The 11,988-nt window shown below is 40.0% G+C and overlaps 2 protein-coding genes across 3 annotated transcripts; one reads left to right on the forward strand and one right to left on the reverse strand.

The window, feature by feature from the left end:
• Positions 1 to 370: 370 nt before the first annotated feature.
• TXNL4B (thioredoxin like 4B) lies at positions 371 to 3,349 on the reverse strand. 2 transcript variants are annotated; one of them, XR_007244319.1, is made up of 4 exons: positions 3,068 to 3,349; positions 1,866 to 2,017; positions 623 to 839; positions 371 to 587 (listed from the first exon to the last, which is right to left on the reverse strand). XR_007244319.1 is itself a non-coding variant. In XM_048494564.1 (3 exons), exons 1-3 carry the CDS (start codon positions 3,197 to 3,199, stop codon positions 674 to 676), a joined length of 450 nt encoding a protein of 149 aa, XP_048350521.1. In that variant the 5' UTR covers positions 3,200 to 3,349; the 3' UTR covers positions 371 to 673. The 2 variants fall into 2 exon arrangements, 1 of the variants encoding a protein (XP_048350521.1); XM_048494564.1 differs by having other exon boundaries at positions 371 to 839.
• Positions 3,350 to 3,439: 90 nt separating this feature from the next.
• Positions 3,440 to 10,677, forward strand: TRMT10C (tRNA methyltransferase 10C, mitochondrial RNase P subunit). Its single transcript, XM_048494563.1, has 3 exons — positions 3,440 to 3,576; positions 5,439 to 5,508; positions 8,052 to 10,677. The coding sequence occupies exon 3, from the start codon at positions 8,086 to 8,088 to the stop codon at positions 9,364 to 9,366; it is 1,281 nt and encodes a 426-aa protein (XP_048350520.1). The 5' UTR covers positions 3,440 to 3,576; positions 5,439 to 5,508; positions 8,052 to 8,085; the 3' UTR covers positions 9,367 to 10,677.
• Positions 10,678 to 11,988: the final 1,311 nt, after the last annotated feature.

Below are 11,988 nucleotides of genomic sequence, written 5' to 3' on the forward strand. Positions count from 1 at the left end.
CATTGAGGGAGAAGGAGAAACTTCTTTCTATCCCAGGAAAGCACAAAGGCGTAAAAGACTTACACCACCCTTTTTGGTGGTATACATCTGCATTGCTGAAGGGGGTGCGGGATAATGATTTAAAATGTGTGTTTCTTTGAAATGAGAGGTAAGTTGTAGAAATAAGGGTGTAAATGGGGGATGAGAGAGCAAGGTGATTGGTTGACGCTGGAGACTGACTGTGGAGAGTCTGTGCCTCTTCTAATGCAGTTTCAGGTAAGGTTTGTTCATGGTGATGCTCACTGGATTGCTAAGAAATTCACCCCAGTTAATAGGTCTACTTTAATGTTGAAAAAAGCAACATTTTAAAAATTAGATGACTGTGCAGAAATAGCCTGGAAGTATTTATTTGAAACCACCTTATAACAGGTTCTTTTACTTTACAAGTTTTACTCCTAATATATTAAGCTAACATTGAGAATAGCTACTGCAGTTAACTCATGACAGAATATCTGCCTGCCGATAGTGACCAATATGATGCTGAGGATAAAAAGTCAATATTTTCTCTCCTGTGGCCTCAAATGTTACACATTTGAAGGTTTTGTTTATAAGTTTATAAATATAATAAATCATCATCATCATCATCATTCTTCTGATGTTCATATTCCAAGGTCTATTCATTCCCATTTGATCATTAAATGTCCTGGTACAGGAGGTCAAATTTAGGAATATTCTTAGGATCAATTGGACTTTGGACAATGAGTTTTCCACGCATTGCTCCACGGTAAATCACTTCAATCAAATCTATGAAGTCTTGTTTTGTTTTGAAACTTCCAATGAATTTAGTATGATCTGGTGATCTATGGAAGAAAGAAAAGCAAGTGACGTGATTATTAATACGCAGTTTATATTCCGAAACGCTTATGACTCAAAATGTGATGAACACTTTATGGTTTGCTCTTCAAAATTCTTTAAACACACGATCTTGATGTAATCTTTATAAAACAGCCCTGTAAGATTAGTCAGTATTATTTCCATATTGCTGGGGTAGGAGTGAGTAGAAGTGACTTGCCTAAGGCCACTTAATGAATTATTGGCAGAAGTAAGACAGGTTGCACCTCATTCTCTTCACCAGTCCAATCAGTAATTGGTTAGCCTTTTAAGGAGTCAGGACACTCCTAAGAACAGCCCTGGTGGATCTGACCAAATGTCCATGTAGCCCATCATCCTGTTTTTGGAAATGTCCAACCCAATGCTTCTAGAAAGCACGTAACACAACGGTTAGCTACAGGCATCTTGCCTCTGAAGCATGATGTTCCTTCCATAAAGCTATCAGGGCCAATAGCTATTGATAAATCTAACATCTTGGAATTTGTCTACTCCCCTTTTATAATCAGTGGTCATATTTATGGCAATAAATTCCATATTTATTTTTTTGCTGTATGAAACATTCTCTTTCGTCTGTCCTGAATCTACAGCCAATCAATTTCAGTGGGATACCTCCAGCTCTAAAAGTATGAGAAAAACATCTTTAGACACAATTTCTCCACTGTGCCTCCCAGCGTTCCCTCTGCTAAACCAAAGAAAATACAAATGTGTTAGTTTTATTTGTAAAGAAGTGGTCTAGTTACTCTTACTATTTATTGCTGCTCCATATACATTGTGTGTGTGTACACAGAGACACATATACTGCTCTTCCAGAATTATTTTATTTAGTCAAGTTATGGGTTAAACTATTTTGAATAGCGACAATATTACTCTTATAATAAATCACACCTCTTCCAATTTTGCCACTGGGCTTCTATGTGTCTAAGCATCATAAATGACCTCTTTGATACTAAGCAGGGTTGCCAGTAGTTGGAATAAACACATACAAAGCTACTTACCCATAATCCACTTTCATATGCTGCCCATTGAAGAAGAAGACTGTCGATGGAATATAACTGATGTCAAAGTACTGGGTGTATACTGGCACCTTGTTTACATCCACCAAATAAATTGTAGCCATTTTACTTAAGTCATGAGCTGTTTTTGAAAGCTGCAAAAATTTTAGAAGGAAAGTTAATATTATATCTGATATAAGAAGCAGGATCTTAAGATAGTTACACCAATTTTCAGTTAACTGTTGAAAGTAAGATGAGAATTAAAAGTGCAATGCAACTGCCTTGTGAAGTTTGGGGAGGAGCATGAAATGACGCATAACTTCAATACATAAGGATAATGGTTGTATACTTTGGTGCTGTCAGATTGTATAATTAAGGCTGAGATGGTAATGGCTTGGATTGTCACACACTTATTTGACTCTGTTTCATTCATTTTATATTGATTCTGTTTTGTTGTGGTGACACAAGTCTCTACTTATACCATGGCAGCTGTGCTAGCATAATTCTCCAGTTGTCACACACATTACAAGTTCCAATTTGAATTGGACAGCTCCCAATCAAATGCATGGAATTGCAATATTCACAATTTTTCTGCTATATGCCAACATGTTTTTGGATTGTATGTTTTAAGGGGGCTTTTAACTCCATTATCTAAGTCGCCCTGGGACTTTGGTGTAGGGCGGGGTATAAATGGAATAAACAAACAAACAAGGCCTGGAGTTTATTCCACCCACAGAAGTTATTTGACAACACTAATGGAACTAGGAATTCATTACTGTGGGCAGGCATATACAGTGTAATAGGCCTTGCTCCTAAATTTGAGCATGCTTACCCCCATATTTAAAGGCTGCTTATATCAGTATAAATACTTTAAAAGTAGTAGTTAGCATTGTTTAAACACCCATAGCAATTTCGAATTCGAAAATTTCCAGTACCCACAGAAAAAAACCACAAAACAGATTCAGTACAACTCTTCCGTGAATGCCCTACGGAAGTATAGGCAAAGAAAACTTATTGTAAGAAACCATAAACGAACACAGAGGGGGATGAGTAAATAAGCCCTTCACTCTACATTTTAACATTTTAAAATTGGACGGGGGTAGAAAATTATTCTCGGGAAAAGTTTAATTCTGTACAGCATGACAAATACGAATTACATGCAAAACACCCACTGTGGCGATCAACAGAAGAAAACATCTGCTCACAATATCATCCAGCTGTAAACAGACAAGATCCTCATCCCTGCCAAAGCGAAGCACCAGGACTTTCTCGGCCACGCTCTTGATGGCCTCGTCTACTTTCTTTTTGCTGCTCAGTTTAGGTAACAGGAAGCTCATGACGACTCAGACTGGAAGCGCCAGTCACACTCCCCACATAGCCCCGCGAAGCGAACAGCGCCCCTTACAATCTTAACGCATGCGCATAACCCCCTGACGACCACTGGAAGGGAACAATCGCACAGCTTCCCCTCGGCGCCCACTTGGCCGGTCAGTTCTAGCGCCGAATGATTGGCGGGGTAGCTCTCCTATCAGGGCCAACCCCCGCCAGCGGCTCTCAAAGGTTTCCTCAGCAAGGCGTAATTTGTGAGGTGCGCGGCCATCTAGTCGATCGTAACTTCCGGAAAATGCCCGGCTCCAGGTTCCGGCCGGAAAGTGATCGGGGTTGCTCCCTGGCATGCGTGGTGTGAGAAAGTGCGTGGCTTCAGTTTCTTTAGGTGAGTGTTCGGAAATGGGAGAGTGGAAACCAGACCGTTAGTGTTCACGTTTTCAAAATGGTAGGCTTTAGACCCGAGAGAGACTCCCACACATAGGCAGTACTGAGTGTATTTCATCAGCTGCTTGGCGTGCTGCGAGAGACCGCATGAGGCCGTTGCATTGCATAGATCACCTGAAAAAAGTTCTGGTCATTTGTTAAGTAGAACGGTTATTTGCCAGCTTACTTCCCTCCTTTTAATTGCCAACTTGATAGTACCAGGTATTCCAGTGGAGCCAAAAAATAGGACCATCCAAAGAAGGTGGAAATATAGCCCCCTGTCGTTTGAATGTTGTTTTAACTTAACACACACCCGCATCACCATGGCCCAACTAGCACTAGTATGCTGGCTTCTGCAGGGAGCCATAGAATGTTGTAACTGGCTGAGTGTAAGCAGAAAAAACTTAAAATAGACAGGAAAGAGAATTTGCTTAGTGGAATTTCTAACAACCTTTAAAGTGTCCTGGAATGGGATATTCTTGTCCAGCGAGGAATTAATCTCTTGTCACTAATTCTCTGCACTCACTCATTCCTAGTTCAGAATTTTTAAGTCTTTTAAGGATTCTTATACAACTCAGTCACTGGGAGCAGAATTTATTAGGCTTGAAGGAAAAAGTAGCAATAATCCCCTGTCCCATTCCCCATGTGGTGTGGGAATGGGTGATAAAAATGCACCTCTCCTGTACTGTATCACTCATGTTCCTGAGTTCATGAACTCATGTTCATGAGCTACATGAGTTTTCTGCTCATGTAGACTCAAACTTAATCACTACAGGGTATTTACAATACAACACTAGACCATATGAGTTGTAAAAGTAGGTGGCTGTGACACTATTTATCTGCTTCCACAATCTTCTGCTATTGTACTGTTAGGGAGCCTGAATCCCCATTTGTTTTTCCCTCTCCCGCAAAGACCTCCAACTTATTCTTTTTAAATAGGTAATAGCATGTAAACTAAAAGTCTTAATGTTTGCTAAGTGTGAGAGAATGGGAAAAATGTGAAGGGAAGGGCCAGATACGGATCACAAAGCAACATAGAGATTGTTAATTTGTAGCCAGACGTGTTTATGCTAATTTGATCCAAAGGATCAAGGTGAGAAATAACATGCCAAGGCTAAAAACACATTAAGTAAATAAGCTACATAGCTGGTTGCTTTATTATGAATGGACAGTGAAATAGAGAACTATTAACAATTATCAAACTGCCTCCCAACTTATGAAACATCCATGCCTTAACATACGGCAGCCTTCTCTTTAAAGCAGGCTACTATCTTTGCACATCCATTTTCATTTATTTCACTATGTATTAGTTCCCCCTGACTTTCTTCCAGCACACCATTCAATATCCTTACATATAGAATAATCACATACAGCACTTTTTAGTCAGGGAAGTGAATGAGTTTGTATGTTGCATTGAGACTCTTTGTAAATAAGTAGGTTGATCTGTAAAATTTAATGCTAGAGACAGAGAACCTTGATTCCATCCATTTACAGAGAAACAAATTAATAAAGAATCCATTGTGTGATTATTTAATAATAAGTAAGGAAGCAAAGCATTTTCGTAAAGAAAAAGACATAGGTGGGGATAAAGGAGACTGCATTGTTTGATGTGAAAACATTTTCACACAGTGAATTAGCTGAATTTTCTAATTATTTGTAAGAGTTACATAAGATGCGTAGCTGCTGTGTAGTTCAGAGAGCCGCTCATTATGATATTGTATATCTGAGCTTATTGTAAGGAAGGGGAGGTCACTGTGTTCTATTTCTATTAAATTTGTCATTGAAACCACATAGAGCTATTTTTAAATGCCATTTTTCTTTTAGGAACCATGCCTTGCAAAGCCAAGATAATATATCTGTCTTCTAGCAAACGACCCGAATAAAAAAGTAAAAGGTAACTCAGATATTCTCTGCATCTTGTTTCTTTTTCATTTGTAGTTTTATCTCATGTAACTTGAAGCACATGATCCACCTTCAGGAATGATTTCATTTTTGCTTCATGTTTTGGAATGGATTATTGTTAAACTGCCGTTGTAAATTAAGATGTCTGCAAAGGACGAGCTGGTATTGTACTGACTGGTCTGTGTAGGCAAGGGTTTATCACATTAATGTGCTTAAGAACTGTGAGACATCTCTTCAAATATCTGTGCTGAGTTTCCATTCCTCTACATGATCTGCATAAATTCTTATGAATATCTTTAAAGCATAGTACTATTTTGCCTGTTAACTGTCCTAATCCTTAATTATTTTCACTTATAGACGGCCTTTCTCACTGGGGCTCAATGTGGATTACAAGTATGACAGAACTATTCTGTCAATCAATAAACCAATTACAAAATATGATTCCATTTAAATGATAACATTTGAATCTTAATATCAGAGATTCCTAGTTAAGCAATGTAATGCAGTGGAGTTGGGATTGGATTGAAGAACTGAAAGGGAAAAAAATCACACTAATATAGGTCATGGATCTTGCTGATCCATTGCACCGCATCTGTACTCCCTCTACATGAATGCTTCCCTGAACAATTCTGTGTTTTCACATTTTTCTATAAAACAAGCATGGCAAGCCTTCCTACTAGCCTCAGGCAAACCATTTTCATAATGTGGAAGCCACCACAGAGAATGCATGTGAGTCGGTAGATGTCCATTTTACCTGTTTGCAGGGTGGCAGCTCCAGAAGGCCTTTCTCTGAGGTATCGCAATGGACTGTAGCAAGAGAGATAAGAGTTGTGGATCCAATATCATTAGAGATTTTTAATGTGATTGTTGCAACCCTGATTTGGACCCAGTAACTGATTAGCAACCGGTGGGGTGTCTGCACAGTGGCAGTAATATGAAGATTCCACTTAGCACACAATTGTAGCTAGGCTGCAATGTTCTGTGCCAACTGGATTTTCTGAGTTGTCTTTAAGGAGCTGACACACACATAGCGCATTACAGTCGTCTAGCCTCATGTGGATCCATATGGCCAAGTCGGACAAATCAGAGTAGGGGCCACTTTTAACCTTAGTGGAATTGGCAGAATGCCTTTTTTGCAGATGCAGCAGCTTACTTCTCCAGCAGTAAATTAGATGCAGACTTGGCCATGCTGACAGGGGCTGATGGTAATTGTAGTCCTTGAACATATGGAGAACTGCAAGTTGCAGACCCTTGCCCTAGCGTCTTAACCAAGTCAGCAAGGGGTAGATGGACTTCATCAAAAGTGGGGAGCTTCATATCCTTTAGGCCTCAGCCTTTCTAGTCAGCATTACCTCCATGTAGTCCGGCTTCAGTTTCATCTTGTGCCAGAGTGGCATAGTGGTTAAGACCGGTACACTCTAATCTGGAGAAGCAGGTTTGATTCCCCACTCTGCCACTTGAGCTGTGGAGGCTTATTTGAGGAACTAGATTAGCTTATGCACTCCAACACATGCCAGCTGGGTGACCTTGGGCTAGTTACAGTTCTTCCAAGCCCCATCAGCCCCACTCACCTCACAGGGTGTTTGTTGTGCCTGGGTGGGGGGGGAATGAGATTGTAAATCCATTGAGTCTCCTTATAGGAGAGAAAGCGGGGACATTAATCCAACTCTTTCTTAGCCATTCAACTACAACAGGTATTGGTTCAGACACTCTGCAGCATAACCATGTGATTTGAATAAAGAAATATAGAGCTGGGTATCATAACCATATTGGTGGCACCCCCATGCCAAATCCACAAATGATTCCTCCCAAGAAATGATTTCTCACATATCTATTGAATAACATGAGGTCAAGCCTGAAAGTAGACTGACAGATGATTTATCCAGAAATACCTGAAGTTGCTCTGCAACCACTTTTTCTGACATTTTGCCCAGGAAGGCAAAAATGCTAGAAAAGAGGAGACAGAGCAATAGTTGACCACAGTTTTTCTTTAGCAGTGTTTTTTTAAGTAATAGGCAAATGGCCGCCTGTTTTAAGGCATAATTAAATGTGCCAAGTCAGTGACTGATTTATGATGGCTGTTGGAGACTTTACATGTTTTAAATATTCTGGTCAAATCCACATGGGGTGGGTTCCACAGTTTCCAGCATCCTGGCTATTCCCGCCATAGTAACCAGCTCATAGTGATCCAGCAAGGGAATGGAAAGGGGTTTATCTTAGCTGTATTATCATTATCACCAGTATCCAAATCAATGTATTTGAGAGACTGTCTCAGCAAAGAGCTTTGCAAAAACATCACAGCCAATTGCCATGGCTTTCTTACAGCCCATTACCTTCATTCTAGCAGTCTTAGCTGCATTCTTAAAGAGTTTCATCCATGGTTCCTTGAGGTATTGCAAGGCCTGAATATGCATTTTAATTGGGGATGCTTATTAAGAGGCATATATATTTCTGTTGTAATATTTTATGATAAGTTTGGAAGCAGTTCCATCATTGCTTATGTCTGCTAATTTGCAATTGTCTTTCTATATAAAGTTGCAGGTAACTGTTGGACACCACATTTTCAAACATGAACATTTTCAACAAGCATCTGTTTCATGCTGTTAGAAGACTAGCATTTTCTTCAGCTGTACAAGATGTGATAAAAAGGAGGTTATTCTTTATGAAGCCTTGCAAAGTCGTTACTTGTAGAACATTTGTTTTGTCTCCTTTGCTGAATAAGGATTCATCATCAGCCAGTGAAAAATTAGATTTGGATGGATGGAAACATGTCATGCGATCTGTGCCACAAGAAGAAACCAGTGAGGAAACATCAGGGGATGACAGTGACTCCAATTTAGCAGCTACTAGGGAACTTATTGAGATGTGGAGACTGTTGGGTAAAGCTGTTCCAGAACATATCAGTGAAGAACAATTCAAAACCTTAATGGAATATCCTACAAAGACTTCCAAAAGGAAATATTTGAAATTCTTGGCTATAAAGGAACGTGTAAAGAGAACCCAGAAAGAAAAGCAAGAAAAACAAAAGCAAGTGAGGGAGGAAGAGAAACGAAAAGCTTATGAAAATAATAGCAGTGAGCCAAGGAATACATTTTTGATGAAGTTTTGGTCCAGGTCTGAGGACACTTTCTTCCACTGGAGAGCTGCTCAGTCTATGATCTTTGGTCATCCTCTGGTATTTGATATGGCCTATGAAAATTATATGTCACCCAGAGAAATGGAAAATGCAGTGAAACAGATGATGGAATCTGAAGGGATCAATCGTAAAGCTATGGATCCATTTCACTTGCATTATTGTAATCTCAAAACAGATGGTCCTTATCACAAAATGTTTATCAAACGCTATGGAGAAGCATGGGATAAGTTGTTTGTGACAGTGACAGAAAAGAGTCATGTTGAAGTCTTCCCACAAGATCAGCTTGTCTATTTAACTGCTGATTCCCCTAATATAATGAAAACGTTTGAGCATGATAAAATCTATATAATTGGATCTCTGGTTGACAAGTCAATACAGAAAGGCATCTCTCTCGCCCAAGCAAAACGGCTGAATTTGGCAACAGCACGGCTTCCTTTGGACCAATACTTGGAGTGGGAGGAAGGTGCCAAAAACCTTACTTTAGACCAAATGATGGCAATCTTAACGACTCTGAGAGATACTGGGGACTGGATGAAAGCTTTGCAGTTTGTTCCAAAAAGAAAGCATTCAGGTTTTGTGGACCCTGCCTTGTATTCAAAGCATCAATTCACCATTGGGAAGAAAATGAAGATGACTGACCAAGGAAAGGCATGCAACCAGTTTGCAAAGAATTCCTTTACACGGCAAATCCAGAGAAAGTGGTGGGAAGATTAATCTTAATAGGTTGCTCACCAAGTTATGAGTCCTGCAAGTTTTTAATTTAGCTTGAATGGGTTGATGTGCATTTTATTACTTTAAAGAAATAATAGAGTAAGTCCATCCTTGTAATCAGCTTGAAAAACATGTGTGTATATGACCTATCTGGACTCTTAAAATTTGTTTAGAGCTTTCTGCAGTTGCTCAGAAGGGATTTTGCAACTCCTCCCTGCACTCCCTGCTACAAATAGATGCCTCCCTTGCTAATGCCATTCCCACCCAGATTCAGCAATAGTGCTTGCCTTTGTGAGTAAGCAGCACTGTCATAGGGATTGTAGTCCCAGTTCCAGTATTCCTGGTTATCTTTTCCAATCAGAATGGATTGAAATTATAGTTTGGAATTAAGAGGTTAAGAAAATTATAAGGTGAAAAGTACTGCAGTTCTCATAAACACTGCAAGGAAGTAACAGCTGATATAGCCTAGCCTGCATTCAACAAGCTCTTGCTCATTGTTGGTTATTATTTTCCTTCCCCCTCCCCGCAAAGTAAGTTAGTTTCTCAGAAAGTGCCACTAGAAGTAGATCCTGTTTTGAATGAAGCCCGAATTTAAAGAACTCTGGTTCTGACTTGAAAATGGGTTGAGAATTTTTTTGAGTTGAACATTTGCATTAAAGCCACTTGCCCCATCTGAAATTTGCAAGCCTCTGAAATATTTCTGATGTTTCTTAATTGCATTTAAATCAGTGGAATTAATTTAATCATGTTCTTCAATACACTCACTGAAATGAGTGATGCTTGTCCATGGAATCAACAAATACCTTCTCTAATACCTTCTCTAATACCTTCTTTGCTCTTAATCATATCAAAGTATGACCATGTAAGCAAAGACTGGCATTTCTGCGACATCCTACTGCTAGTTACAAGAGGGCAAAAGGCAAAATATAGTCTAAAATAATACCTTTGAGATGAGATCAGGAAAAAAAATGATGCCAATAGCTATAACTTTCATGGCTTGAAAAAAGGTCCAAGTCTGTGGGAAGCCCCAATCTCAGCAAAATGCATGTGTCATTTTTTTTGGAGTACTTGTTATGCTATATTACAAGTGTAGACCAACTGATAAATCAGCTGTTTTTCAGATGTCATGCTAGGGCCAGCTAGTGAGTACTGGTACTATGATCTGTGGCTACTTCAAACAGTTGTTGGACAGATGTTAAACAGTTGTCCAATAGTACAGATTTTCTAGTAAATTACAAATAGACTGATAAAGGAATTACATAAATGTAAATATTGTGACATAAATGTTGAAAATAAATGCTGATTTGGTTAGGAGTTATAGTTTTATTGTCTCCTTTGTAAGAAGCTATATTTATAAACATCTCCCAAATTAATAAAACATACTTCCATTGCCCTGATACAGCTTGTTTATAGTGATTTCCACTTTGTATACTTCAGCTTAAAGAAAATACTGAAGTGTGACTCAGAATGAGAATTACACTTCTGCACTGCATGGACATGTAAAGTATTGAAGTTATGAAATAGACTTTAAAAAATCTTTAACATCTCTTATAATGTTGGGGCTTTACACAAGAAGAGTTTGGATTTATAATCAATCTCCCCCCCCCCCCCCCCCCCCGGGTCTCTCCTGTAAGGAGATGCAAAGGGTCTTACAAACTCCTTTCTCTTCCTCTTTTCACAAGAGACTCCTTGTGAGGTTGGTGGGGCTGAGGGAGTTCTGAGGGATAGATTTTTTATTGGGTAGGTTTGGGGGGCAGGGCCACACCCCCAATCATCCCTGTGGTGGGCCACGCCTCCCCAAGGCCACCTCCAGCCTCAGTGCTTATACAAGCACCTCTCCCAGGCCAGGGATGGCAGACTCCCCTGCCCTGCCCCCTACCACGGGCTGGGCTTGCAGCCGGCAGTCCCTTTTGCCCTCCCTTCAGGCAGAGGTGTAGCTAGGGGAAATGAAGCCCAGTGCAAAATATGAGTTTTACACACATATACACACCCATGCACAGCCGCTGTGATACTGGAATCCCAAACAGCATCACTTTCAATAGTGTTTAGGGAGTCCAGATTCTCCTTTTAAATCCACCTTAAAGGGAGAATCTGGTGTCCCCAGTTAAAACATTGAAAGTGATGCTGTTTTGGGGTGGATTCTCCCCCACCCTGAAGTAGCATCACTTTCAATGTTTAAACTGGGGACCTCAGAGACTCCCTTTAAATCCATGCCAAAGGGGTGGATTTAAAAGGAGAATCTGGGGAAATGTGGGGAGTGCCTGCTGTCAGGGGTGCAATTGTTAAGCTAGCAGCACCAAACTTTCAGGGATCTTTAGGAGACTCTCCTGATGATACCACCCAGGTTTGGTGAAGTTTGGTTTAGGGGGTCCAAAGTTATGGACCCTGAAAAGTGGGGTCCAAAGTTATGGACCCCCCCCCTTCTTCTATTAGCTCCCTTTTTGTGCCACTGCCAGTCATTTCTTCTTAGCCTGGCCCACCTGCAAGACTTCTAAGGCCAAAATGAGCACTCTAAATTCCTTGAAGGAAGGGCAAAGATAATCCTATCAACAGGAATGCTATTCCTAAATGAAAACTCCGCTTTAAAAAAATCAGCTTCGTAATCAATGCGTAATTTATCCTGAC

This window comes from Sphaerodactylus townsendi, linkage group LG04 (genome assembly GCF_021028975.2).
Source record: "Sphaerodactylus townsendi isolate TG3544 linkage group LG04, MPM_Stown_v2.3, whole genome shotgun sequence".
Lineage (NCBI taxonomy): Eukaryota > Metazoa > Chordata > Lepidosauria > Squamata > Sphaerodactylidae > Sphaerodactylus > Sphaerodactylus townsendi.

Excerpts from the sequence above, each read along its gene's own strand:
- TXNL4B (XM_048494564.1), bottom strand. The coding sequence starts at position 3,199 with ATGAGCTTCCTGTTACCTAAACTGAGCAGCAAAAAGAAAGTAGACGAG. Across the intron at positions 2,018-3,067 it reads GTTTACAGCTGGATGATATT|CTTTCAAAAACAGCTCATGA; the intron begins GTGAGCAGATGT and ends AAATTTTTGCAG. Across the intron at positions 840-1,865 it reads CATATGAAAGTGGATTATGG|ATCACCAGATCATACTAAAT; the intron begins GTAAGTAGCTTT and ends TTTCTTCCATAG.
- TRMT10C (XM_048494563.1), top strand. The coding sequence starts at position 8,086 with ATGAACATTTTCAACAAGCATCTGTTTCATGCTGTTAGAAGACTAGCA.